General features: G+C 44.3%; 1 protein-coding gene across 2 annotated transcripts; it reads left to right on the top strand.

Annotated features, from left to right (window-relative positions):
• The first annotated feature begins 1,883 nt into the window (after positions 1 to 1,883).
• On the top strand, positions 1,884 to 25,717 carry SSU72 (SSU72 homolog, RNA polymerase II CTD phosphatase). Of its 2 annotated transcripts, none has more exons than XM_084274564.1 (5): positions 1,884 to 2,029; positions 7,820 to 7,963; positions 21,813 to 21,952; positions 23,318 to 23,436; positions 25,128 to 25,717. In XM_084274564.1, the coding sequence occupies exons 1-5, from the start codon at positions 1,950 to 1,952 to the stop codon at positions 25,227 to 25,229; spliced, it is 585 nt and encodes a 194-aa protein (XP_084130690.1). In that variant the 5' UTR covers positions 1,884 to 1,949; the 3' UTR covers positions 25,230 to 25,717. The 2 variants fall into 2 exon arrangements, with proteins under 2 accessions (XP_084130690.1, XP_084130691.1); XM_084274565.1 differs by having other exon boundaries at positions 23,318 to 23,440; positions 25,134 to 25,717.
• Positions 25,718 to 27,424: the final 1,707 nt, after the last annotated feature.

The following is a 27,424-nucleotide window of genomic DNA, read 5'->3' as shown; positions in this document are numbered from 1 at the left end:
CTGCCAATGTCCTCTCTGAACAGCCTTTTCTAGAATGAAGGAGGACATCTCTGTGTCCTGCTGAAGCCTTGGTTTCCTGTCTCATTTCTCAGGCACTGAACAGTACTGGGCTTGGCTGAAGGACTGCAAGTAAACTGGGGTGGAAAAGCACAGTGATAGGGAAAAGGCAACATGAAAGCGTCAGGAGAGCATGGGTTTGGTCTGGGCTGAGCAAGGAGTGCCATTGTAATACAGTTGTGAGTCAGTGCACTTCACCAGTCAGCGGGTACATCACTGGCTCCTTGTGTTGGCCATTCTTATTTGAACAGTTTTCGGCAAAAGCACTCCTAAAATGCAGAATTCCATGTTTAAGCGGAACAGCAGGCATGTGTCTGCCTCATCTCCGCTACCGAGTCCTCGGCAGAGTGTTCTGGGCAGGGACGTGGAGCCGGGATCGATCCCGAGCGCCAGACCCAGTTCGGGGGATGACTGAGCCCTGCAGCGGCCTCCCGGGACCCGCGGCCAGCGCGCCGGCCGACACTTGGCTGCCACCTAATGCTGAGAGACAGAACCTCCCAGAAGATGCTTCTCGGGGAAGAAGGGATGACTTGACCCCCCATCTTACGAAAACAAGCTACGGGAGTAAGTTGCTGCCATTGCCAGGCAAGTGGCAGTGCCATGGGTGTGAGGGCCAACGGCATCCTGGCTGGTGCCAGGGAAGCCAGCCGGACCAGGGAGGTGATCGGCCCCGTACTCCGCTCTGGTGAGGCTGCATCTCAAAGACTGTGTCCAGTCTTGGGCCCCTCACTGCAAGAGAGACACCAAGGGCCTGGAGTGTGTCCAGAGAAGGACAACAAAGCTGGTGAGGAGCAGCTGGAGGAGCTGGGACTGTTCAGTCTGAAGAGAAAGCTCAAGGGAAACCTTATTACTCTCTACAACTCTGAGGAAGAAGGGAGAACCTAAGACCATACACTAAATTTGGACTAATTTCTTTGTGGATGTTGGAAAATTGCCTGTACGCTGAATGCAAGGGGGCTGTCTATCTGCTGAGTTAGGGGGCCTGGGGCTAGGGTTGGTTGGAGGGTATCACCTCGTGCGGTCACAGTAAATCATTACTTTTCTGTCTCCCTGTTCGGCACATGAGATGAACCCTACGCACGTGCTGTCCCTCGCGTGGGAGCTGCAGCGGTGGGCAGTGTCGCAGCTGACAGGACAAGCTGCGTCATTCAGGAACAAGGGGCTGTGTGCTCGCAGGGGCTGAGAGGTCAGGGACAACCCGCCTGCGCAGGGCTGTTTCCAACCACTTGCTCCACCTGGAAAACCGGGAAAAGCAGTTGGATGGGAGGAAATAAACTGTGCTGCGCCTGGGGCCGCGTCGCCAGGGTAACATCCATGGCACTGGCGGAGGCTTTTCCTTCCCGAAGAGCAGCTGCCGGGCGGTAGTTTCAGGTGAACAGCCCGCGGCTCACGGTGCCACGCTGCGGCCTGTTCCTGCTGGGAACACTTCAGCCCCTGCGGGTTGCGCTCGGGAAGCCCCGAGCTGCGGAGGAAGCGGCGCTCCGGAGAACAACCCGGGGCCTGCCGATCGCTGCCCGGCTGCGTGTCAGGCCCGTGACGCAGCGGGACGGTCCGGGACCCGGCGGCGCAGGCCCGCAGAGCCCCCGTGCCGGGGACCGGCCTCTCTGCGGGGGAACTGCGGCCCCGGCCCCTCAGCGCCCCCCGCCCCGGCTCCAGGGCTGGCGGCGCGCTGCCTCCGTCGCCACCGCCCCGCCTCCCTCTCGATGGTAGGCGGTGGCCTCCGCCCCCTGACGCCCGCTGCGCGGTTGGCCGCGGCGGGGCGGCGCGGCTCTGGTGACACGTCCCGGCACCGCCCGCCGCCGGGCTCCCGCCGCCATTTTGTGCGATCCGCGGCCGGGGCTGAGACGGTGTCGGAGCCGCGGGGAGGGAGCTGGGCTCTTCCCTGCGCCGCCATGCCTTCCTCGCCGCTCCGCGTTGCTGTGGTGTGCTCCAGCAACCAGAACCGCAGCATGGAGGCGCACAACATCCTCAGGTAACCGAGGCCTGCCCGCTCCCCTTCCTTCCTCCGGCCGGGGGCGGCGTGGCCCGGCCCGGCCCGGCCCGCCGCCGTCGGGCCCCTCGAGTGCGTCCTAGGCCGAGGCGGCCGCCTTCCGTGGCGGGCCGCTCCGGGCCGCATGAGGGGCCCCGCCTTGGCCGCCGTAGCGCGAACACCGGCTGCCTTGCCTGCCCTGGGGCTGGACTCGAGCGGGTTGTCAGGGCAGCGGCGGGCCGAGGCCGCGCTCGGGGCCTGCGCCTCACCCCGCCGCGCCCCTGGGCTCGGGGACTTCATCCCGTCGCCTGCGGACTCGCTGCGGTGCGGTGGGGTCAGCTCCCCCGTCGCTGGCGGGCCTCCGGATCCGGTGCTGCAAAAGAGGAGCTGGCGGATTCGACGGGCGCGGAACAGCTCCAGTGCCCTGGCATCTGCACACTTGAAAGCTGCTCTTCATTTTCTTTCTCTTTTTTTTAACTTTAACGCATCTTGCAGGCTGGAACTGTTCAGTGTAATGAAAAGGAACCGTTTCCTGTGCCAGGAAAACTGGATGAAGCGCTCGGTTCAGAATATTAAATGTCTTTGAGGTTATGAGGGTTTATTTATCTGCAAGTATTTACAGTTTGGCTGAATTCACAAGGGGAGATGGCCAGGAGAGACCTGATCTGCCTCAAATCATGTTCTTGAGTCTTCTTTACGCTTCTATGTGTTTTTATGCAAAGTAACACTCACGTTAAAAGGCACATACTGCTAGCACAGTAAGTCAACCAATTATGTGTAAATTGTGAGCTACGTTTAAATAAAAACAACAGCTTCGAAAGGAGTAAATAGTAGAAGCATCTGGTCTGGCAGCCATCTTACTGTGAGCAGCGTGTCATGCCTTTAATGCTTAGAGTTGTCATTAGATGTACCAATAGCTGCTTGGGGGGAAGGATGCCATTCTTAGGTTTGTTTTTTTCCTCATAATGTTGGAACTGAGTTTTAGTTGAAACCTGAGCACGAAGGACAGAAGTAAACTGACTTTTCATGTCTAGCTTGTTTCTTCTGAAACCACTTCCTGCGTGACGATGTCCTTCTGGCAGACGTAGCAGGGAAACGTTTTCTGAAGTCTCTCTCCACCCTTAAGAGTTTAATTAAAGATTAACGATATGTACTTGGAAACGTTTCTTTTCAGCAGCATTCAGGTAGTGATACCAAGAATAGCATAAATGGCAAAAGAGAGATGACATGCTGATGCTGTTCTAAAGAAACTGCAGTCAAGGTGGTCATCTGGCAGTAAGCTTCAGGAAAATATTTGCATTGGCTCAAAGCCAATCTGCTTTGCACATTCAGGGTAAGGTCTTGCTATATGTTGCATTGCAGTTTGAAAAGAACACGTGATTAAAAGAGGAAGGAGAGTTAGGAAGAAATTAAGGCATTATGAAACTATGGTATTTGTTAAAGGATTCTGAGACTAAAAGATGCAGATTCTACAGCACTGCAGGTGACTGAAAACAATCAAACCTTCAGTTTGAACATCCATGAACTGTCCTTTGTAATGTGTAGCATAAGACCTTGCATACATATTTTAGATAGGCTTTAAAAAAATTGCTAGGAAATGTTTTTAAACCTTTTGTTTAAGTATTTGTCTTGCATTTCACAAGTCTTAGATTTTTGTAGTGCTGCAAGTCAGGGCTCAGGGTTAACTTCCCCAGTCTATTTAGTGTTCTAATGAATGGCAGATTTTAGTTAAGCCAGATTTTTCTTGTAGAATTTTCTTCAATGACTTTGCTTATTCCCTTCTTCAGTTTATAGAGGAAAAATACTAGCAAGGCAAGCTTATCTTACCTCCCAAATGTTAGGCCTACCTACTAAAACTTCAGTTTAGTTGTGTGCTGCTCCCTTTTAAAGCAAAAATGATCTTGTAGAAAAGCCTGAATTTGTTACAATTTGTAACATGCTGGTGTTCTCTATTTTAGTCTTAGAGAAGCAAAAGTGTAGTATGTGCTTTCTTCTCACACTTCAGTTTGGGAGGGGTGGTGTTTGGGTTTGCTCTTCCTTCTTTAAGCTTAACATACCAGATAATAAGAGGCCCTTTTAAATTGCACTGGTTGATTCCAAAAGGGTTTTGCAATGAGTCTCACTTGCCAATCTGAATTTCTCATTCAGCCTTACTGTACTTGATAGCCCTGTGCTGCCACTTGGGCATCTGGAAAACAAATTATGCAGTAGATCTTCTATCTTTGTTCAGTAGAGTTTCCACTGCTTTGTAGTGTGCCTGCATGTTTTCTAACTGGTGGGATTAAAGCGCTTTGTTCTAATCTCCCAACAGAAGTCAGACTGTAGGTATCTTAAAAGTTTAATAGCATAGGTACCATCCCTGTAAGGGTGTGGTGGGACATTGTAGGGGAAGAAAGAACAGCAGCAAGGACTATGTGGAAATACATGATCCTTCCAAGGCTGCCAAACTGGATGCCCATCTGTAACCAGTTCCTCAGTCAGATCTTACTCATCCTGCATTTCTTGCTTTTACAGATATTTGGGTATAGGCTTTATTTTTTTTGCCATAGAGTATGCAGACTTAGGGAATAGTTCTCCTTCCAACATAGAAGAGGAAGGTGGAAGGGTAATATTTCTCCTCTTACTAAGCTTAATGATACAGCAACTCTTGACAGTGTTGTTTATTTGGTAGTATGCTGATGGCCTTTGAAAGGAAGTTCTCTTTCAAACTCTCCCACTGTCAAGGAGACACTAGACTGGTAATTTTGTATTTTCAATTTCCTGAGTTCAGGGAGTCTGTTACTACTGATAATGAAAACTTGGATGATAATATGTGCCTAAGCTATGTACATGTATGTTCCTTTGGTTTAGGAGGCTAAATGGGTTAAGAGATTAGCAGAGATGTGGGGTATATTAGTGGCAGTAAACATTTAACTATTGAAGCTAGTATCTGACACTTAAATTTCATATAGATGTAATGATTTGTAGTTCAACAGTGACCATGTAAGAGACCCTAGGTTGCACCCTTACACTTAGAAAAGTCACTAGACTTGACTTCTCTACTGACATCATCTGTCAGCCACTAAATGCAGGGAGGTACTGAAATTTGTAGTTCTTAATTTAAGAAATATTAATAAACCTTCAAGAAGAAGGAAATGTTTAAACACTTTTATACCAAAGCACTTTCATTTGCACAGTTTCAGTGCTAATGCAAATTAAAACAAGATAATTTTTTTAAAGATTTTGGAGTCAAAATTAGTGAACAGTGCTTGTGTTCCTGCTGTTTAACAGTGGTGGGTTGGGTTTGGGTTTTTTTTCAGTATTGATAGAATGGTGTAAGATACTTTCAAGGTCTACAAGGAGGATATCGTTGAGGGCATTTCCTGCCATGTGTTGTGGATGTATTAAAATTAGTGGTTTGTCTTTGAAAAATCCTCACCACTACCAGCTGCAGTGTTCCTGCAGAACTTATTGCATTTGCTTTAATATTTAGTAATACTAGTAAGCTGAAAAATACATTATTGTAATAAGCCTGTGTGAGTTCCCAGAATAACAGTGAAATAAAGGTGTGGATAGAAGTTCATGTCTTAGATGCATGGATCAGTGTTACTTCTCTCAGTGCCTGAAACTGAGCAGTAGCAGCTGTCAGGTGTGAGTGCTTTCTTACTGTAGGGCCCTGTTGATCTCTGCTTTCAGCAGCAGTTCCCTCCCACACCAGAAGTGGTATTTGCAGTGAGCTGTGAGATGCTTTGGAGGGAAGTGCAGTGACTGTTTTCAGGTTTCTGCAGTTAAGTCTGTTAACTCATGGGCACATGGTTAGGCCATGTGATCTCACTGTAATGAGCTTTGGACCTAAACTGAGGTGAGCATTCTTGCTGAAAATGAGATCTATACACTGGCTTATATCTGTACTAGTATATTGATAGTTTAAATATATTAGTCTTAATATTATTAATAGAAAGAGATTCCTGAAATTTCACAGTGCTTACAGGCCTGTTAATGGTTATGCTTCACGCTTTCAGAAACCAGTGCTAGGATAGGGTAGTAGTATATTTTACCCATAACTGTTTATGATAGTCAAAGCTTTTTTTTTTCATATTCTGGGTAGTTTTACTAGGCTGAGAGCAAATACATGGTCTTGTACAAAATGTTTCCTGTTAACAGACTGTGCCACACTACAGCACATACTTGATGACTCACTAAACTCGATCTGTCCAGCTGCTTTATTCGCCAGAGCCTGCTTTTATTATGGTTGAGTACAGGCATTCTTTCCTGTCTACCAATTTTTGCGAGAAGTATATTGAAACATTTTCAGAACACTTCACAGTAGTGCATAAACAGTGCAAAAGCTGTACCCTGGCAACTCCTAGTGTCAAAGCATGAAGTTCCACAGAGAAATGCGTAATCTGGCTATTCAAGGAACTAATTTTCAAAGGATCATGTACTTTAAGACACAGATTTTTGATTCATGGAAGTTCAAATCAAGATTTCTGTTTTGTGTTATGAGATCATGAAAACTTCAGGGACATTTCTGACAGTTGAAGATGGGCTTCTTAATGTGTGTGACCCAAGCAGGTATATTTCAAAGAATAGAGGAAAAAGTTAGGAGGAAAGAAGAAAATACTTTTTCCACCATGGCATTGCTGCTTTGCAGTAGTTAAAACATTAATGTTTTAGCACTACAGTTTCTTCTGCATGTGTTACAGCTCTTCATGTCCAATAGAAGCAGAAGAATAAAGACTTCAAGACTGGGAGTATTGCAGAGAAATTAAATGAAATACAACTGGTACAGTTATGAGTCACTGTTAATGTGGTGGAGGGCTGGGAGAGGGAAGGAATTGCCCTTTTTCCCACTTGTATCCATTTTCAGTCATTAGTCCTACAGAAAGAAGGAAAAATCATCATGTATCCTGTCCGTTTACAGGAATAGGAACCTATAAATAGTTCCTCAAAAAAAAGTGTAGTGAAGCAAGAATAGAGGAACTAAAGGAAGTAACACTGCTGATACTTGCAGAGCAGTGCTTGAGCTTGGGGCAAAGCTTGATCACAGTCTCTGCCTAAAACCTTTTGGATTGCTTTGAAGACACCATTTGAAGGCAAACATGCAATTTGAATTGGTGTGTCTTCCCCTGAATTCCCTCACTATCTTGTATGTGAAGATGAAGGAGTCAAGATGTGACTTGTCTTGCTCAGAAGGCATAATTGGGACTCCCGCAGTGGTTCCCACTCTCCTGTTTGCTCTTGTCAGAAGAAGGCTCTACAACACTCGTGTTTTGGGGGGAGAGGAAAACTGCTTGCTTGCTTTTTGTTAACTGTTCTCTGTTCCATCTCTGACAAATCATTGAAGTTGAAAGTGTGGGTTAAAAAAAGTGGTCTTGACCTGTTTCAGAAGTTACATTGTTGTCATAAAGCCAAATGTTTTGGCATTCTGGTCTATATAGCAACAGAGTTTTACCTTTGTCCATTACACTACCAGGAAGCAACCTCTTTCCAGTCCTGTTACTCAACAAATGTGTTGTAATGTTTCTTAATTTTACTGAAAGAAATATGCCAAATGTTACCTACCATAATTCTAAGAAATGTTCTTAGAGAATGTAAAGGCTCCTTCAGAAATGGTGTGTGAGTTTATGTAACTGTGAGGAGCTGTGCACATTGTGTAGGCTTGGCAATTTACTTGGTACGTGTCGTCCAACTGTGTGTGATTTGGATGATGGCTCAGAGGTGTTTAAGATTTGATTTGTGTTCTTCAGCACTTTACAGTCCTTCCAATCTAATTGCCTTCTCCCCCCCACCCTTTTCTGTTCTGTCTTTCAGCAAACGAGGATTCAGTGTCCGATCCTTTGGAACAGGGACTCATGTGAAACTGCCTGGACCAGCACCGGACAAGCCGAATGTTTATGATTTCAAAACCACATATGATCAGATGTACAATGATCTGCTTAGGAAAGACAAAGAACTGTATCCCTGTGGCATGGCCTTTTTAAAAAAAATCCATTATGGTTCATCAAAGGTGTTAATTTGTTATTTGACATGATGCATTAGTTGCTTCACTGGCAATCTTAAGATGTTTTAGGTTTATAGGAGGTTTTTTAACAATGGGCCTCTAAAGCTCCCTTGTAAATGGCTACTGAGTTACGATGCACGCATTCAGAATGCTGTTGTAGTATGTTAACATGTTTAGCTCTTGATTGAAAGCACGTCAGTGCTGTCACAGATTGTCCATTACCTCCAGTGCACTGTGGATCATGTGTTCTCAGTGCAAAGACCGTCCTGGTAAACGGATATGCGAAGAGCCACCACCTCGACATTAATGTTGTATTTAGCTCAGACAAACTTAACAGGTAAGGTTTACAGTATACTTTCTCTGGGAGAGAGGATACCTTTCATTAAAGAGTTCACCCTTCTCACTGAGAATTTCTTGATACATGATTTGTACCAAAAAAGCCCTTCACTCCTGTAGCATATTATGAGTCATAGAATCCTTTAGGTTGGAAAAGACCTTTAAGACTACATAGAGTCCAACTGTAAAAGAATGGACATAAGAGAGCCCAATAATATATTTAATCCTGGAGAGCAGAGTTGGTCAGGGTTACACATACTGCTTAAAACCATGAGTAATGTCAAAACTCCGTGATTTTAGGACATTATATTTAAAGTTGACTTTTCATTTGTTTTTAAGACCACCCACAAACCTACAAAATCAGGCACTCATTCTAGAAAAGGGTAAGATAGAGGATCCTTTAGAGTGGAGTATCCCAAAAATGACTCTCTGTAATTAGAGTACTCCTTGCATTTTTCAGTGGTATAAGGGGTTTTTTGTCTAAAATCTTGAGCATGGCCACCTGAAGATATAACAGGAATGTTACTGAGGTTTAAATGTCCTAATTGTACCCAAACAGCCCAGTTTTGCATATTTTGGAGAAAAAAATAGAGTAAGGTTAAACACATTGTCAGGTACTAGAGAACTTTGAATGTGGTAGGAACTAGTTTAAGCTGTTACGGAGTTTGCTGACTGACTGGGTAACTTTTGAAAGATAGCTCTAGAGTTGCACAGTTTACACTATGAGTTACTGCTACTCAGCAAATTCTTTGTTGTATTTGCTGACCAGAAATAAAAAATGTGAGCTCCCTGAGACCCCAAGAGTGATGGCTTCTTTTGCATTGGGGATTGAAAGGCTTATGTTAAGAAGGGCTGGGCTGTTTGATTAAAGCTATACAGCACAACGAGAGCAGTTTAAACACTGGAATACCTTTCTGCACGGTGTTCCACACGAGTGGTATCCCTTGCTGGGGGTTTTGGTTTCCTAATACCTAGTCAGAGGTCCCTTTTTTTTTTTTTTTTTTTTTTTTCAACAATAAAAATGATGTAGGGTAGAGTCTTAATCACGTGTGTGGTTTGCTTGGGGGCCTTTTTGTATCCCTCTACCAACAGAAAATTCTCACAACCCCAACATAATGAGGTATGCCGTATCTAGATTAATAATACTGCTTCTAAGGAAAATCACCTGCATTGAGAAATAACTTCTGAACAACTTGTTTTCCTTGTTGCATTCTGCATTGCTGCTGCTATACTGAATATGGCACAGCTCTAAGAGAAAACCAGAAGAAAACCTGCCCAGTCTCCCCTGTTCAGCATACTTTGGAGTTGTCATTTTGATTCTGCTCCATGCTGGAGGTGGTTCCTGTGCTGCTCAAAAGTATTTGCAGTGTTATGGCAAACCCTTTTCTCAAGATAAAGAAATGCCAGTTTAAACAATAGCCATTGCAAGGGAAACAGGGAAAGAACAATTGCCACTATATCTTTGCCTTTTTGACTCTCAGATATTAGAAGTTAGGGCTTTCAGAGTAAGGACAGTGCAGAAAGCAGTTCTGTTTTCAGAAATGCTTGCTGTGGCAGTTTTTGCCCTCAAAACCCAAAACCAGATGTACTCTTGTCAGAGCTGCAGAGTAGGTATTTTGTGAACCAGGGTCATGTGGGCTCTCAGTTGTCTTGGGCTAGTGTTACTTCATAGAGTTAGTGGGTGTGCAAACATTACCTGCTAAAGAGCAGGAGGGCTTGTTCTTCTGATGGGCTTTGACCATAATTGGTACAGGAAAATGAGAAGAGGTGTGCTTCTTCATGTGATTTAACTGGTTGTTGTTTCCCAGCCTTGCTTTTATCAGCTAAGTGGAGATGACTGTCACCCGAAGCCTTTCCGTGTGATTTGAAATAATGTATCTTAAGTGACAACTGTCTGCTTTTCCCATATTCCAGTGATGGGGCACAGGAAGTTTAAGTGCTCAGTGTTGCCTTGGGAGTGATGTCCTTCCAGTTCTGTAGGCCAGCGGGGGTCCAGAGCCTTACAGACACTACATAGCCAGTGAAATGATGAAAACTTGAAGCGTTCTGTAGGGCAGCCAAGTAAATGGCCCGTTTCAGAAAGCAGTAGTCTCAATCAGAAATGTTTCTGCAGTGCTGGGCATCAGTCAGAGCAAGGTTAAAAATGTGTGAGTGAAATGATCCGTTAAAACTCTCTGATTTACTTGTGGAAAGGAGGGAGAAATGTCAAAAATCTGCTCTGCCGAGACGAAAAGTGCCTTCATGGCAGTTAATTAGTGAAATGCAGAGCGCAGGCTCATCATGCCTTGAAGGCATATGTTGAATTTCAGAAGCACAGGGATAAGGGATTAATAGAGCCAGGCATACAGATTCAGTTGAGTAGGTGGTTACAGTATAGCTAAAGTGGAAGTACTTCTAAGTGTGTTAAGATGTGGTAGATAAACCTTACAGGTAAAATAGGTATCCACATGTACTGCTTTTTTAGAATATTGCATTTAAATTCCCTGAGTCCCAATAGAGGGCTGCAACAAAACCATTTAAGGCTGTTCTGAATATGGCTTTTGGTTGCTTTCTAAAGTAATTATGATAGGAGAGCAGTAGAGGGTCCTTGTACCCTGTAGGAGACAGGATAGATGTTGGGCTATAGGTGTGTAGTATAGATACACTACTTTGTATTTGCATGTGTAACCAGACCTCTCAAAGACAGGTCACTATGATTACATCTTTTAGCATGTGGAGGGGTCTAAGCACTTAGTTCTAATTATATGATGGTGACTTGAAATGAAAATGAAGAAAATTAGTGATCCTTGCCTTCAAGTGAACCCAAAGGCAATCATGGATGAAACTTCCTAAATGCCAATTTAAATCTGCAGCAGCAATTGCCCAGGGATAGGAACTGTTCACCTGGAAATTTGACCAAACTCTGCAGGAATAGCTCCTGGCTTCTCTTATCAGTATTTGATAGCTCCATGATTAATTGCTGCATCTGTGACCCTCACATTCCTAAGGATGTTGGTTTTTTTTAAACTAGGTCTGGGCATTCTACCTCTACTCCACAAGCCTGGCCTACTCTGTTTCATACTTCTCCCTTACCTTTAATTTGACATACTCTCTTAACTGTAGGTAAGATGCCAGCTTTAGCTCCATAGTTACATGATGATGCCAAGTTGGGGGAGGGAAGAGCAGGCAGAACAGGTAATGGTACTCTTCACCTTCAGAACAAGTGGAAACAGTTTCTTCTGCTAGAAACAGAGCTCTTTGCCAGTATATACTTGTAGCATTATTCATAGCTAAAGCTTACCCTAATTTATCCCCCAGTCTTCCATCTGCCTAAGAAGATGTGCTCTGTTAACTACTAAGATGCATTGTGATAGAACATAAGTAGAGGAAAAAGTGATGGCTTTGGAGCAAGTGTAGGCTTGAGGGACTATAGCAGTTCTAGAATTGAAGGGGGGGATTGGAATCCGAAGCAGGTTCTGGCATGCATAAGGTCTTCACAGAATCTAGATGAACAAAGCTGAAATCTGTTTCCCTACAAAACCTGAGGAAGTACAACAAAAGTATGTTGTTGAACTAATTTGCTTCACTGTGTAGGGGAGTCTTCTGCCTTTCCCAAATCTTTTCAGTCTCACTTGACAGACAGCCTCCTGTGCCCATGAAGAAGAATAAAGACAAAGAGGTTTGGGATTAGCTGAAGTAGGGACATCCAGAAGCAGTACAGCTCTATTGAGGATTAGTTCTTCTGTCTTTGTAGGTAATGAAGAAGGAGGATCCTTTAGTGCTGAAGCCTTAGTCAAGCATCACTGCAGTTAGGCTTTTCTTCCAGGAAAAACTGCATTCCCTGTCTTGGAGTCATGCATAGCTTCGTGGGACAGTACAGTTTGAATATTATTAGTCATCTCTTCCAGAAGGTTTCCTCTGTTTCCGTTTTCTTGTGCAGTGTGTCTCAGCTGCAGTAGGAAGTTACTTTGCACCAGCCACAGGACTGTTAAGTTGACAACTGGAATGCTTCGTATCCGTTGTAATGTGTGTAGCTGGATTCTGTTTGAGGCAAGAAATAGAATTGCTTGTCAGATCAGTGGCAGACTATCTGACATTCCCTATTCAGTCTGAAGGGTGGAATCGGTAAGGGATCAGTCATTTTTAAATTGAGGTCTAAAACTGAAAGGGAATTTTCGCAATGCACCTCCCAGTAAACTAAAATTCTGTGAGTATACAGCTAGTCCAGGACTACATCTGCCACCTTTTCCCAGTTAGGTGTAACGTGAGATAGGGCTTTCTGTCTGTCACAGCCTTGGGTTGGTTGGTTAGAATGCCTGGGTTCATGTCGTCAGGTTCTTAAGAATTCTTGCTATTGAGCTGCTAAGTTTGCTTGACCATATCTTACATAGAACAGATGTAAAGATTTCAGTTTCTGATACAATTAATCTGAAACATAAACCAGACTTTTAGTTCCAACCCCCCCATCCTCAATCTCTTAAACTCTTTGGTTATGTAAGACCTTCCTTCCATTGGGCTTCCATTTCCTTGAGAGGGGAATAGTATCAAGTAGTGATACTACTTGCAATAGTAGGCAAGTAGTGTATTGGATCTTGCTGCTTAATTGTTTTACCACTTTCAAAGAAGGTGGCTTGTGATGCTGGTACCCAGATTCATGGCCTGAGCTGATGACCATGCAGGCATTGATAGGGAAAAGCTGTTGGAAGAAACAGGAAGTTGGCAGTGACAGGACTATCTGGCTCTAAACCCCTTCCCCAGTTTATTTTGAGTACTGTTTGTTTGCTGTAGAAACTTTTGTCACCTGTAACAAAGTTCTAGGATCCATGCTAATTGAGTAGTAATTCCTCACCTTTCTGGATCACTGAGCTGCCATAGTACATGGAGCGTTTGTATCCGAGCACTTTACACCTTGAGTTGCTTAACAGGGAGAGTTACTGCTGCGTGGGTGTGCAGGAGGACTAGTGAGATCTGCAGAGCATCTGCACCTTGCTTATTGAGGCCATATAGCTCAGTCTTGAGGAGTAACTTAAATTCCACTTCAGGTAAGCTCTTTGTGCATGTATTTATATTACATTTTCATTGGGTTTTCTTCATGGCTCTTGAACAGATAAACAGTTGTCAGCTTCTGTTCTGACCACTGGAACGACAGCTCAGTGGGATAGTTTCTGTATCTCTAAACTACGTGGGAAAGTTTTACTTCAGATGTGTTGGAGGTTTGGATTTTTTTTTGTTGGGCTTTTTAAACACCTTACAAAAGCTAAAAATGTTTGAGATCATGGCCTGCTGCATGTCAGTACCAAAACTCAAATGCAGTGCAGTAAAAGTATTTTTTTCCTTTCTTAACATGTCTTTCACAGTACTTTATTACTCCTAGAAACTGATGGAAGGGATAAGAATGGAAAGCAGTGTTTAAACTGGATTTGACAATCTTATAAGAGAGATTTCCATGAATGTGTACGCTTCTGGCCATAAGCTGAATTCCAATCCCTTTTTCTCCATGAAGGATTGTAAGACCAAAACACTTCACAGCATCTTAGGCCTTTCAGAGGCAGCAGTTCTCAGTACCTTTTAGTTTTGCTTCTGATCAGACTGCCATTAATAGCTGTTTCCTTCATAACAAAAAGGAAATACTGAAAATTGTTTAAAACTATTTATAATGTAGAAATACATACTATTTAAACATGGAAGAAACTGCAGACCCCAGCCTAATATCAAGTGGTTTTCAGTACATAAACCAACCTCTGTCATCCTGTCTGTCTTCTGGGTAGTCTTTGGCAGGTTTATTTCCTTAACCAAGGTGAGTCCTCCAAAGAATTCTGACTAAAGGATCCTGTTTGAGGCTCATAACTAGTGGAAAAATCCTCTTAGAATTTGAGCTGTGTCACTGTTTTAGTCATACCAACTGTGTGAATGAGCACATACGTGTAAATCTTGAAGTGTCTTTAAAAGAGCATTCTGGGCAGCAAAGGTGACACTTAGATCTGAGACTTCACATATCTGGATGTTAAAAACACAGCCACTTGCCTGTCTAGCCAAAATGCATCCTTGCCATCTGCTGGCCTCCGGAATGCACCACGTGCAGTTCAGGTTGCTTCAGTGCCTTTGCTGCATAAGCAGCCAATATGCATTGGCTCTGTTGCAGGAGATGCAGAACAGGAAGCTTTCTTAAATAGTGTTAGCAGTAAATTCAGTGAGAAATTCATGTTGCTTGCTCTTTGCACAGCTGACTTCTTAGCACAGACTTCCTTTGTTTAGAGTCCCTCTAATTGGCATAGCATAGAAATCATTTCAGGAGAAACGCCCAAAGTGGTTGAAGTACAGTATTCTCAGGAGACAGTAAATTGAGTGAGGGAGAGAAGGGGTTCTAGCTTTGCTGCTGCCAAGTGGCAGACTTGAAAGCCTTCATTAAAGGGGAATCCAGACATACTAATGGCAGGTGTCAGAGGGCTTACTGTGAGAAGTGTTCACCCAAGGCACGAGAGCTGTGTCTGTGTAAGCTTTGCAAAATTAGTGAGACTCTGGATTAACCACATTCCTCTGATCTTCAGTATCCTGTTTGTAGTCCTGTGCTAGGAATGTTTGCTGCAGACTTCATCTGGCATTCTTCTTGCTCTGCATGCTGCTGATTAAAAGTGGTCCCGCTGTCCTTATGAATGTGTTCTCAGGTTCCCCAAGTGCGTTACATGAAACGGCTTAATTGATTTAAGTTTTGTAATACTTGTTTTGTTTTATCTGAGCTGCCAAATCCACCTATACCTCTGTTAATGTAGTTGCAAATGACTCTTGATTTCTACACTACAAAGCAGTGACAACAGCAGAAACCAACTTGAAAATAGCTGTTGCAAACCCTGTGTCTTTGAGACATTAAATGGACAGGCTTCTTGCTTCCCAGTTACATCAAAGTACTCCCCTCCTGCCCATTTGCTGTTCATCTGAAATCTGGTGCTTGTTTCTAAACCTGAGAAGAGCATCCAGAAGTATGTGACACACCTGAAATTCCTCTCGCTGTTCCCTCTTACTCCCTACTGGTCCTGCTAATGATTTCTGTGTTCCTTTGTTATGTGTCCTTGCCACATACTGGCCTTACCAGTAGTTTGAGCTATCCTGCTGGGTGACACTGGATTCCAGCAATCGAAATCAGACTCCTCTTGAAGTACACCCTTGGGTGAGGTGTGTAGTCAACTTGTTCAATGGCATAGTCAAAAATACCATCTTGGAAGTCGTCTTGTGTTGTGTCTCAGGTACCCATGTGTCTCTGGTGTATCTGTCATAGGTCTCCCACTTCTTGGCAGTGGACTTTACCATTGCTCCCTTTCTTTGCCCCTTTCACAACTTTATCTGCCCAGTTTCATCCTTGAATGTAGCTTCAGCACAGCCAGGTTGTGATCTGGTACTTGAGCTCTAGGCTTCTTGCAGTGAGGTGTAGGGATGTAGCCCTCGGCTTTAGGGTCAGGCTGGAGAAATGAATGTGGCTAGTGCGCTGTTGGATTTGGACCAGCTGCTGCAGCCGTGCTCGGTTGGATTCTGTCTGTGCAGCATGTAGCTTAGAAATGCTATGTAGTTGTCCTTAGCAATGAAAAACAAGTGACATTTCGGCTCTTGCAAGTTGTTAATGCAGGCACAAATGTTACCAGAAATGTTATTTAACACAAATTAGTATTTTTGTGGTATTTTGGGATGTCATATTCTCAGTGTTCAGACTGTAAGTTGCACAGAAGACTGGTGAACAAGGGCTGGTTTGTACTTAAAACCACACAATTTCAATTACAAATGAAAGCCGTTTGCACCCTGGATGTGGAATGTAGGCAGCTCTCGCAGTCCTAATCACAGATGCTTGAGGAGTAGAATGTGTAGTGCTGGTGTCCCTTTTCAGCCTTTTCTCATGTAAAAGGAGGCTGTTCTGAAGGTGGAGGAAGGTTGGGCAGTCTCACCCCCCCCCACACTCACACAGTTTCCTTTGAAATGCCGAGTTCCTAGGCGTTTTGCCTGGCAGGGTTCAACACAACGTATCTTGTGTTTATAATACAGATACTAATAAATAAATTAAGATGCTGTGGAAGAGAGACCTGCAAATGACACTCATACTAGCGTGAGAAGTATTCTGCTCTGCTGCTGTTTATTCACAAAGAAGAATTGCAGTATTTGAGTATGATGACAGCTGCACCGACAAGAATAATCAGCATGTCAGATTTGTTTGAAGATGCAGAAGCTTCGGGTGCCAGGCATTACTTAAAAGATGGGATTTTTTTTCCCCAAAAAGTGTGTATACGTTTTAGCAAAGTAGTTTACCCAATTATGTTTAATAAACTGGACTCCAGTACATTTTAGATAACTCTGTAATTAATTTATATACCCCAAAACATTTCAGCTCAAATCACTTGTAGGTTTTCAGTTCCACCTGAGAGTTAAAATGAAACTTACTGAATAATTAGATCAGTAAGCAGTCATTTTTTTCATCATACAGGATTTAAACTTAAATAGGTCGATATATTAGTATATAAATTATATAAGACGTCTTTTATCTAAGTTTAGTAATCTGCTGACTAATCATCTTGCTGGGACCAGGTTAGATGCCCTTATGCCAAGAGAAGAGAAAGGGATATTTTAAATTAGCTCTTTTCATGAAGGGTGGAAAAATAGGCTACAGAACCAGCAGATTCTTTTTCACCAGCTATCAAGGAACACTTTCTGCCTTCATGGCCTTAAATGTGGATGTTTTCATACAGCCTTCTAAACCTGCATGGTTGGATGAATCTAGATTTCTTTTTAAAGTATGAAAAAATACTTCTGGAAGTAAATTGTCCACCACTGAAACAGAGCTCTGTAAACAAAAGTGAAACGGCAGGGGAGGGGGGAAAGAAGCCTTGTCTTAAAATGCAGCGTCACGTGCTGAAGCGTGTCAGTCCGAAGGAGAAGGCATAAAATACAGGTTGGTTTGCATTTTTGATATGGTGCTTGGTACCCAGGTGGTGGTGTACAAGTTCTGAAATACCCAGTCCTTTATAAGTGTGCGGCTTGGATGGCCATAGGCGATGGCTGTTCCTCTCTACCCACCCCTGAGCATCAAGCCTGATGCTGAGCTACTGTAGAAGTGCCCCTGCTGAGTGGTTGGACACTGAGCTCTGCAAAGCAGTGATGTAGTGGGGACAGAACTGGCTACATCCATGGCCAGTTCTTCTCCATCCCATTTTCTTGAGTTTCTCATTCAGAATTGCAGTCTTGTATCTCAAACCTGAGATGGTAGGTGGAGGCCTATCTGCTATCAGAGTTACTGGGGAAGAAGCCTCAGGATTAACTAGATCTATTCCCAATTACATTAATAGCTATTTTTGATTCCTACTGCTCTGGGAAAGGAAGCAGTAATCTTGTACCCTGGCAGGTTTGAATGTGCCTGCTGTTGTAAGCATACCTCTTTCAACCTTTAACTGTCTGATCTTGGAATTTATCAAATTCCAAGAAAAAGCCACTTGCTTTTTTCTTTGCTAATCTGTTGGTCTTTGTCAACCCCAAGTACAGGTTCTCTAAACATAATCCACGAGAATTTCTGTGCAGACTAGTTGCTTTCTGTACCCTGTATCTTCCTATATGTTTTGTGCCCTAACAAGAGTACCTGTTTTTATTCAATGCAAATAAAACTTGGTTTTCTTGCATATATTTCTACTAGCTTGCTTGGTGACAAAAATGCTGCAGTTGCAGCCAGTCCCTCTTGTACCTGTTTCTGAGTTTGCTTTCTCCTTGCTGTCCTCTTAACGCTTCTACTTGAGAAGCGAATTCACTATAAACCCTTGATGCCTGGACAGGGCAGAAGATCTGAGGCTGGATTAGGTGTGACACATGTGGGATGGGAGGGGGGAAGAATTCTTCTTGGTGCAGAGTCCAGTCGGATGCGTTTGGCTGTTAGTGTAATGCAGATTTAGTCCTCTTTCAGGTGCTGGCAGTCCACTTTAATGTGGGTGCATTGAGGGAGTTGGTTTCAATGTGTAAAAATTTCAGTCTGATTGTAGGTTTTATGACGTATGGGGCAGGTTTGGGGAGGTGGAGCAAGTAATTAGTCGAATCATAATGTGTGAAGATAACTATGGGAATATGTTGAGCAAGAAAGCACTTCTGCTTCTCAGGATTGATTGTATTGTCCTCTAGACATTCTCCCCTACACCAGCTTCACTTCAGAAAGGCTCCCGTTCAGGTTCTAACCAGGCTTAGTCCTGTCTTGTGAAGTGAACCTATTGAACAGGGCAGAGGTAGAAGATGGGTAAAAACCAACAAACAGGCTTCCAGTTCCATAAAACTTCTGATTAGGATTAGTGTTTGGGGAGGATGCTTTGTACAGTGTCTTTAATTGAAATTGCTCTCAGTAGAGACTTATGGAGAGGACTTGGAAACGTTTTGGTATTTTAGAACTTTTAAACTGCCTGGGAGTGGGGGAAAGGCAGCTGTGCTGAAGAAGAGGGGGACAGGCTGTGCTGTCATGGCTGTATAGATCTTTCAGGTAGTGCTCATAGGTAAGAGGTCTTCTCTGGGTCCTGTTGGTGAATGAGCTGCTGACGAGCTGATTAGAGGGGCAGAGGGTGGTTAGCCATGTGTGGTGGGCAGAGGTCAAGCTGATACTAAAAGCATTTCTAGTGCCTGTGGGAGGAATTTAGGTTGGGTAGCAGAAGCTATAAAGCTTTACAGGTTTCATATGAACACATAACTCTTAAAAAAATAGTGTGTGTATATGTTTATATATAGTCTGGGGTATCTGTAAATGGAGAGAATGCAGAGTCAGCAACACCAGGGATAGCTATCTCCATAAAAACAAACAATACTGTGTCTGTTGGAAAACTCATCTTGTATTGCAACATCTCCTTCCCATATCAAGTCTTCCCATCACTGGGTTGCGGTGCAGAATTTCATTATACTGTAGATCTGTTTAGCATAGCTATTCCAGAAAAACCCTTTCTGGATTGGACTCAGGGTAAAAATGCAATGGATTTCCTACACTAGTGGCTTGCATCAGGTGAAGGCCTTTTAGAGAAATGTGTGTGTGGTTTGTTGGGTTTCTGAGCGTGGTAGTGTCAAGGCTGTTACAGCCAGGCAATGACCCTGAAAGCCAGGTGAAAATTTAGTGACTGCTAAGAAGAGAGAACACAGGTGTATCGGATAGGGAGCATGGGATTGGAATCTGTTGGAAGGAAAGCAGAGTCTGACTTAAATGATCCAACACCTGGCAGCACAGTGGAAACCATTAATAACTTAATAGCCACTAGTAAGTTACCTTTGTGTTTGCCTGAGTTCACGAAGGGAAAGAAGCTGGGTTATGGTTATGCATTGAAAGCAATCATGCACATCTCAGCTCCCTTCTTGCTGCTTCTTCCCAGGTGAAAAAGATTTCAGACAACCCAATCTGAGAGTGCCATGAATCTTAACTGCTTATTTCAATCTCCTTTTATGGGCAGATGGACCCTTGGAAAAAAAATAGCTGTAAGTTGGCAGCAGGAAGCTGGGCTGTGCGAAGCAGAAAGCTTGACTGTGTGGGTTTTTTGAATATGCGTAATTCTGTCTCCAAGCTCAGTCAGGAGAGCTAGGGGACAGATGCCAGCAACATTTTATCCTAGAAAGGGGAAAAAAAAAACCCAAAAAAGTGTGTGGGATGTTGTGGATTTTTATTCCCCTTGAACTGCGTGATGTAGAACTGAGGACTACAGAGCCCAGAAAGGGCTTTCTCTTCAAACTGAAGAAGGAACACAGCCAGATGTTTGCAAGCATTTGGAAAATGGCTGTTGCAGTTATTTTCATGCTTTGCAAATAACCTGAGGTCTGAAATGGCTACGCTGAAGTGGATTTTTTTCAAGTGTGACAAACCCGAGGAGAGTTTACAGGGGTGCTGTGGGGAAGCAGTGGTTGCTGGTGTACGAGCACTGCTTGTGGGAGAGTTTTGGGGTCTAAAGGACAATTCTTACATAGGAATAAGTCTTTTGGAAAGAAAAATGGTAAAAGGCCTGGGGATGACCTGAAGAAAAAAACGTGGTGGTGATCAGTTGGCTGGGAGGGGATTGACAACATGATAAAGTATCATTCAGTTTGTGATTCAAAACTAGGAAATTGCCCAGGTAGTTAAAGTGAGGTGATGCAGGCACGTAGGAGAGCTGACTCTATTTTCTGTATGCAGTAGACTCTTACAGGTAGAAAGATGACTTTAATTATTAATACAGTTTAAACACTTGAAAGACTGAAGAGCTTTGGAGGCCATTCACTTGAAAACTTCCCAAGCAGTGCTTCAGGGTGTATAGATCAGGAGCTGTAGGGCTGGCTGTGTAGGGCAGTAAAACTTCATATACCAGTGGGCAGCTGCCAGAAGGCAGGCAGAGCTGCTGGCCCTCTGGTACCAAAGCCTGGGACTCTTTTCTGAGAAGAACTGAGATACCTGCTAGGTATGTATGTGATGATTTCAACAAGGAAACAAGCCAAGGTGACCTCTTACACACTCTCTGCTAATGATGGAATTTTTTTTGTTCTCAGAATCTTTCTTATTTCAAGAAATTATAGACAGTTATCCTTACTGCAATTTTCATTTGAGAATATGTGCTTGGATGGCTAAAAATACTGCTGCTTCAAAGCAAGGAGGAGATGCCTCAGTTTTCAAGCCTTCCTTAACTCAAACCTTTCCTGGTATTCCTGACCTACCTGTAAAAACTTCACCTTTGGAGCGGGTTTGGTTTCAGGCAAGTGCAGGGATTTATGTGGCAGTCAACCTTGGTGTGCTCCTAAGGAACACACGTGTCCCAGAAGGCTGAGAAGACAGAGGGATGAGTGAATCCTGTCTGAAAGAGGGATACAGGATGTAAATCTGAGCCTCAAGGTTACAGTACCAGCATAAATATAGCTCCCGAGCAGCATAACAGATTCCTTTCACACAGTGACTGAAGTTCTGACAGGCATAAAGTCGGTGTTGTTCTTCATTCCCGTTTATATAGCTTGGCTATTTTTACAGGGTGAGGCTTCTGTGATTGATTTCACTTTCTTTGGACGTTCAGTTGTGCAAACCTGAGGCCTGAGCAGGGCTTCGTGCAGAGGTGTGGGTGATGCCGGAGACACCGTGTAATTGACTTTGAAGATAGAGGCCACTGGAGTGAGGGGCAGTGACTTAAGTGAATGTAGGACACTCTGCTCAAGCAGCGCAGCCTGTGTGTTCTAAGCATTGTGGATATAAAAATAGTTGCCCAAGAAAAGCTGTCCTGAGTAACTCAGCTCTTCCGAGGTCCTTTTAAAGCTGTCTCTGCCATTGTGCTAATGACAGTGACAGGCCTCTGAAAACCAGAAACTCTGTGGATTGTCCTGATCAGGAGCCATGCTGCCCACTTAGGTGTCTATTTAGTGGTTATTGATCTTTATATTTGCAAACAGAACCTTATTTTGAAGATAGAGTAATAATTTAACTTGTGCCAGTTGTTTGCTCAAAGCCATGACTTTTCCTAAAGTGAAGGTACTTAACTCAAGCGACTTCAGATACACACAGAATGGGATTTTACACATGTTGGACAGAAATAAGAGAATCAAGCCACGACCAGAAAGATTCCAGAACTGCAAAGATGTTTTTGATTTGATCCTAACGTGTGAAGAAAGAGTCTATGATCAAGTAGTAGAAGGTAAGGACCTTGAACTGATAAGCCAAGTTAACTTTGAGCTTGCTTATTTTTTTTTCCCTTTCCCCCCTGAAGTCCTTCACAAATCTGGAAACACCTCTGTCTCCTCTGCCTGCTGCTGCTGGAACTCCAGCAGAGACGAGAGCTCACAGTCCATTGACGTAGACTCTGTGTACCAGAGAAGTGATGGCTGAATGCTTATTTCTCAAAGATGGTGGTGTTGGCAGCTACACAGAATATGTATGTGTAGGGCTGACGTAAGGAAGCAGCAAGTGTTTGGAGAAACTCAAGTACATGCTTGATTTGAAAATGCTTGTGGATCTAGCAAACTAGCAAGTCATATGTGATGAGCATTTTTGCACACTGAGTTGATGGAGAAACAAAATCTGAGCTGTCTTCCTTATGCAACCTCCCTTCCCCTCTCTGCAGAAGACTACCTGAGATGTACCACGTGGCTTATCCACAGTAAATACCTCCACTACAGGTGGGGAAGCTGTTCCTTGAGCGTGGTTATCGCTCTGGAAGTATGCTTGGCTTTGTCCTTAATGAGTCAGTGGGAGATGCCAGATGAATGTCTGTTGGGGATTGGGTTCTGCAAGAACACAGTGCAGCAAGCTTGACATGAACTCATAGGGAGTCCTGAGTTTTCAGCAATGGCTCAGTTAGCTGCTGGGCTGAGAATCCTGCCTCTCTCCTGACATGCTGGATTCACACACACATGAGGTTTCAGGTGCTTCCTTTACTTGGAAGACAAGCCTACTGAATTAGTATCGTACCGTTGTGAAAGGCTGCTGCCTGCCTTTTCAGCCCTCAGTGCTCGTGTCACAAGCAATGCAAAGCAGGCTGAGCAATTAGTGTTCCAAATCTGTAATTGTTTGAAATGTATTGGTGAGTTCTGAGAGCAGCTGCCCCAGTACTTGACTGGATCTTCAGTGACTTCAGCATGTCTTGCAAAGAGAGCGGCTTTCACGGTGATGTTTCAGGTGAGGATACTCACCTAAAGGGAGGGAGGTGAAGAGCAGCCACTTGCTCATTTTCCAGTTGGGCATTGCCGTGAAGAGAGATGCACTTCATAATTGGCTGGTGAAAAGAAGGAGGCTTGAGTAACTTTTCTGGACCAGGGCATATAAACTGTCATGACCCTTACACAAAACTGAATTCTTGAATCTCCAGAATCCATCTCTCACCTTTTAAATAAGAGGGCCTATTGTTGAACATAACACTGAACAAACAATTTTCTGAAAACAAGCTTGGGAAAGGCAGAGGTGGACAATGACTGTGTATTTTAAAACACCTACTGATACTCTGTAAAACATGATGCCGTCCCACCCAAGGTTTTGCTGTTATGTGTGTTTTATTTTCGACTAGATTTGAATTCCAGAGAGCAGGAGACGTGTCAGCCGGTGCACGTGATCAATGTGGACATTCAGGATAACCATGAGGAGGCAACCCTGGGGGCTTTCCTTATCTGTGAGCTCTGCCAGTGTGTAAGTAGAGGCCTCATTGCCTGTGGGCAGCTTGGGCTGGGCCACTCCAGGGGGCTGGGGATTACTCTTTACACATGTTGCAAAAGTTAGTAAAATCTGTGTCCAGAGATGTGTGAGCTTCCAAATGCTTGGGGTCATTTCTGGAGCAGTTGTGCAAACAGAGGAATTGTAACAGTTCATGGTTTCTGATGTGAACTCCACGTGAGCACCCGGGATGGGTGGGATTGTCCAGGTGCAGAGCGGCATGGCCGAGCGCCCAGCGTGACCACTGCACGTGTGCAGCCTGTGCTCAGGGCGCTGCTTATGGCAAAGGCATCCTCTGCAAACAGCAACACGTGGGGTTTAAACACCAGCCTTGCATTTGGGATCATCATACACCTGAAAAACATCCTCTTTGGGTGTGTGTCAGAGCTCCACCCTGTCGTGTGCATGATGTGGGAGAAAAACTGATCACAGGAATCACAGAATCGTAGGGGTTGGAAGGGACCTCAAGAGGTCATTGGGTCCAACCCCCACATGCCTTTGATGCACAGGGGCCCTTGGAGTGAGACAAAAATAAGCTGCATAAACACAGTCTATGTAACTGTTGAGAGAACAGAGAAAGGAGCTGTGTCCTTGTGAATATGAGCCAGCAGTGTGCCCAGGAAGGCCAATGGCACCCTGGCTTGTATCAGAAATAGTGTGGCCAGTAGGTCTAGGGAAGTAATTGTGCCCCTGGACTGGGCACTGGTGAGGCTGCACCTCAAGTGCTGGGTCCAGTTCTGGGCTCCTCAGCATCAGAAGGACATTGAGGTCCTGGAGAGAGTCCAGAGAAGTGCAACCAGGCTGGGGAAGGGGCTGGAGGGCAAATCCTCTGAGGAGCAGCTGAGGGAGCTGAGGGTGCTCAGCCTGGAGAAGAGGAGGCTGAGGGGAGACCTTCTCCCCACCTCCCCTGCCCTGCCAGGAAGGTGCAGAGAGGTGGGTGATGGTCTCTCCAGCCAGGGGAAAGGGGATAGGACAAGGGGCAATGGGCTCAAGCTGCCCCAGGGCAGGGTCAGCTCAGCTGGGAGGGAAAAGTTCTTCCCTGGCAGAGTTGTGGGGCTGTGGCACAGGCTGCCCAGGGAGGGGCTGAGTCCCCACCCATGGGTGTGTTTAAAGAAAGGGTAGATGAGGTGCTCAGGGATCTGGTTTAGCACAGGACGGGAACAGTTGGACTTGATGATACTAAAGGTCTTTTCCAGCCCTGTGGTTCTGTGATTATACAGTGTGTGAGTTGCTGAGTTCACCTAGTCCAGCGTGGCAACAGGCTTTTTTTCACCCCAGCCTGTGCGATCTATTCTGGTCTTCAGTTCTTTCCAGATCCAAAAAGTCTAAAAGGGTTCAAGCACTTGAAATTTCAGCCATCTGTGCAGGGTGCTTGTAACTATTCTGAAGCTTCCACTTGCTACCTAGTGAGGATGGATGTTGCCTGCTCAACAGAGTACTAGTTAAGTGGCGGTTCAGCAGGTTGGGGAAGGAAGGGTGTTCAGATAAACATGATGCAGAGAACGTACTGGGAATGCTGGGAGTCTCAGTGAAGCAGCCAGTGCTGTGCTGCTCAGTACAGCATGCTGGCTGAGATCTCAGTAAGCCAAAAGCATTGAATTCTTACAGTTTTCTGAACTACATCATGTCCTTGGAGTCCGGTTGCTTAGTATTGTTTTCTCTTCTAGATACAGCACACAGAAGACATGGAAAATGAAATAGATGAGCTGTTACAGGAATTCGAAGAGAAAAGTGGAAGGACTTTTCTTCATACTGTCTGCTTTTATTAAAGCACGTCGTCTGTCTCTTAGGCCTTAATACAGATGAGGGAAGCATGTGGTTAAAGTTCTGATTATACTGTATTTTCCTGGAAAATGAGTATTGATCTTTTGTTTAAAAACTCCTTTTCAGTGTCTTTTTGTTTTGTTTTGGGTATTCTGTCACAGGTAGGCAGAGATACTGGTTGGACTTGTACATATGAGACGATTAAAAAGTATACACAAAGGCCACCTATTTAAAAATTAAAATCAACATTTCCTTTAAAACCTACTTTAATTATTACAAGTAGGTTTTTAATTATAAAGAAAATGTTTCTTGAATATAAGTTTATAATGTATTTTTCCAGCTTACAAATTTATTTTATTTCAGTTGTGCTTTTTTTTTAAATTTTAATGTGACAGAATGGCTGAGCTACGTGAGGATGTGAGTGGAATGATGGGAAACGAGTATCTGTATATTATTAGATATAAAGTTGGAAGCATCCAATAAAAATGAAAAACCTGTAAGTTTGTCTGTGTTCAGAATAGAAGCTAAGCATGGCTGTGCTCGGAGAGGTAAAGCAGAAAGGGGCTGAAGTAGCCCAGGAATCTTCCACAGTGTCTCTGTTGGAGAGGGTAGTGATGGTGAGAAGACCTTGATAGGCATCAGAAGACTTGAGCTGTGTTCAGGGGACAGCTGTGTGTTTGGGCAGCTCCTAAGGAGTTTTTGGTCCTGTGTTGAGCTAACGTGATCTGCTTTCTCCACATGAATTAGGAATTCACTCCCAGGAAGCCTTCTGGGCTCTCAGATGCTTTTTGAAATGATCCTGTGTAAGGTAAGTAAGACCAAGGCTGTAACTGTAGCAGGCACAGCCAGTGGTACGTGGATGGGGAGCAACAGCAAACTCTGCTGTCAGTGGAAAGAGTTTGAAGGGATTTTTAACTGAAATACCTTTGAATTGGAAGATACAGCAACAGAAACATGCTTATCACAGCTCTAAACCTGGCAACAGAGTACTCAGCATATAGAAGCAGAGCACAAGCTCAGACTTCTCTTTGTTCAAAGTGACAAAAGTGGAAGCAAACCAAATTGTCAGGCATTCCAAACAGGAATGGTGAAGTGCTGCTGCTTGCAGGTAAGATCTTAAAAGCTGTTCTGTAAAGGAACCCGTGAACAATTAGGAGCTGACAGGGCTGTGTGCTCATCAGTTCTTGGCTTCACGAGGGCAGCTTTTTAAACAACACTGAAAGGGAAGTAGCACGAAATGGGGTTTGAGCTCCTGACCTCTCTCTCTCTCTCAGTCACTGACCTCTGGCAGCTGCCATGATGCACCCAATTTTCCTTGATTTCAATGGTTTTGACTTGCAGGAAGTTTGTGCAGTACCTTCCCTCAGCTGGAGGCAGTGCTGTGTGTGTGCAGAGTCACATGCAGGTGCTACTTCACCTCGTCCAGTGAACACACACCCATTAAAAGGCGTCTGCTCCACGCCTCAGCACTGCAAGTCTGCAGCTGGAAATTCCTCTTTGCAGTTGGGAATTTTTGAAGTCTGTTGAGTCAGGCCCCTCTGTGCTCCTGATACCTGGGGGCTGGTGGTGGTTTCAGCTGCCTTGCGGGAAGTTTTAGACCTCTGCCAGCTCAATCTGTGTCCTGGATGGTGTCCAAATGGGTCACTGCATCGTGCTCGGGTCCCAGGGACATTTAATGTCCCTGAATTACCTGTGCTGTATGTCTGCTGAAAAGGCACAAAGCAAAAACCTCCTGGAGGAGGAAGGACTAGATCAGAATTTGGGGATGGGGAATTCAGGCAGCAGCTGTGATAAGGTTCACAGGGCACAGGCTTTCTCATGGGCTTGTCCTGTCCCATTTTGTTTCTGGAGACTCTGTGTTTGAAGGATTTCATTCAGCCTCCTCTGCTTCTGCTCATTTGTCTGATACCATCGCTCGTTACCATGGGGATATTTACAGCCAAAGGAAGATGATTCTGTAAGGACTGTGCTGCTTTAGTTGATCTCTTTAAAAAGGCATTTCAAGCAAGCACGGTACTGAGTGTCTTGAGCGGAGTTTTCCTTCCTTGTCTGCTCTACCAAGGTGAAACTCAGAGTGTTTGAAAACATTTTCTACTTCCATCCTCAGCAGATCTCTTCATTACTTTACAGGAAGGCAGTAAAAACCCAAACAGGATTTTTTTTAACCTGTGTTTTGTGCATGTGTGGAGATGTACAGAGG

The sequence above is a fragment of the Gallinula chloropus genome (assembly GCF_964237585.1).
Source record: "Gallinula chloropus genome assembly, chromosome: 23".
In the NCBI taxonomy this organism is placed as follows: domain Eukaryota; kingdom Metazoa; phylum Chordata; class Aves; order Gruiformes; family Rallidae; genus Gallinula; species Gallinula chloropus.
This window is presented reverse-complemented; position numbering and strand designations above follow the sequence as displayed.

Bases quoted from the DNA above. Each gene is read 5' to 3' on its own strand.
- SSU72 (XM_084274564.1), top strand. From the start codon at position 1,950: ATGCCTTCCTCGCCGCTCCGCGTTGCTGTGGTGTGCTCCAGCAACCAG. The intron at 7,964-21,812 runs GTATCCCTGTGG...AAGCGACTTCAG, and splicing joins CTTAGGAAAGACAAAGAACT to ATACACACAGAATGGGATTT. The intron at 23,437-25,127 runs GTAAGTAGAGGC...TTTCTCTTCTAG, and splicing joins TCTGTGAGCTCTGCCAGTGT to ATACAGCACACAGAAGACAT.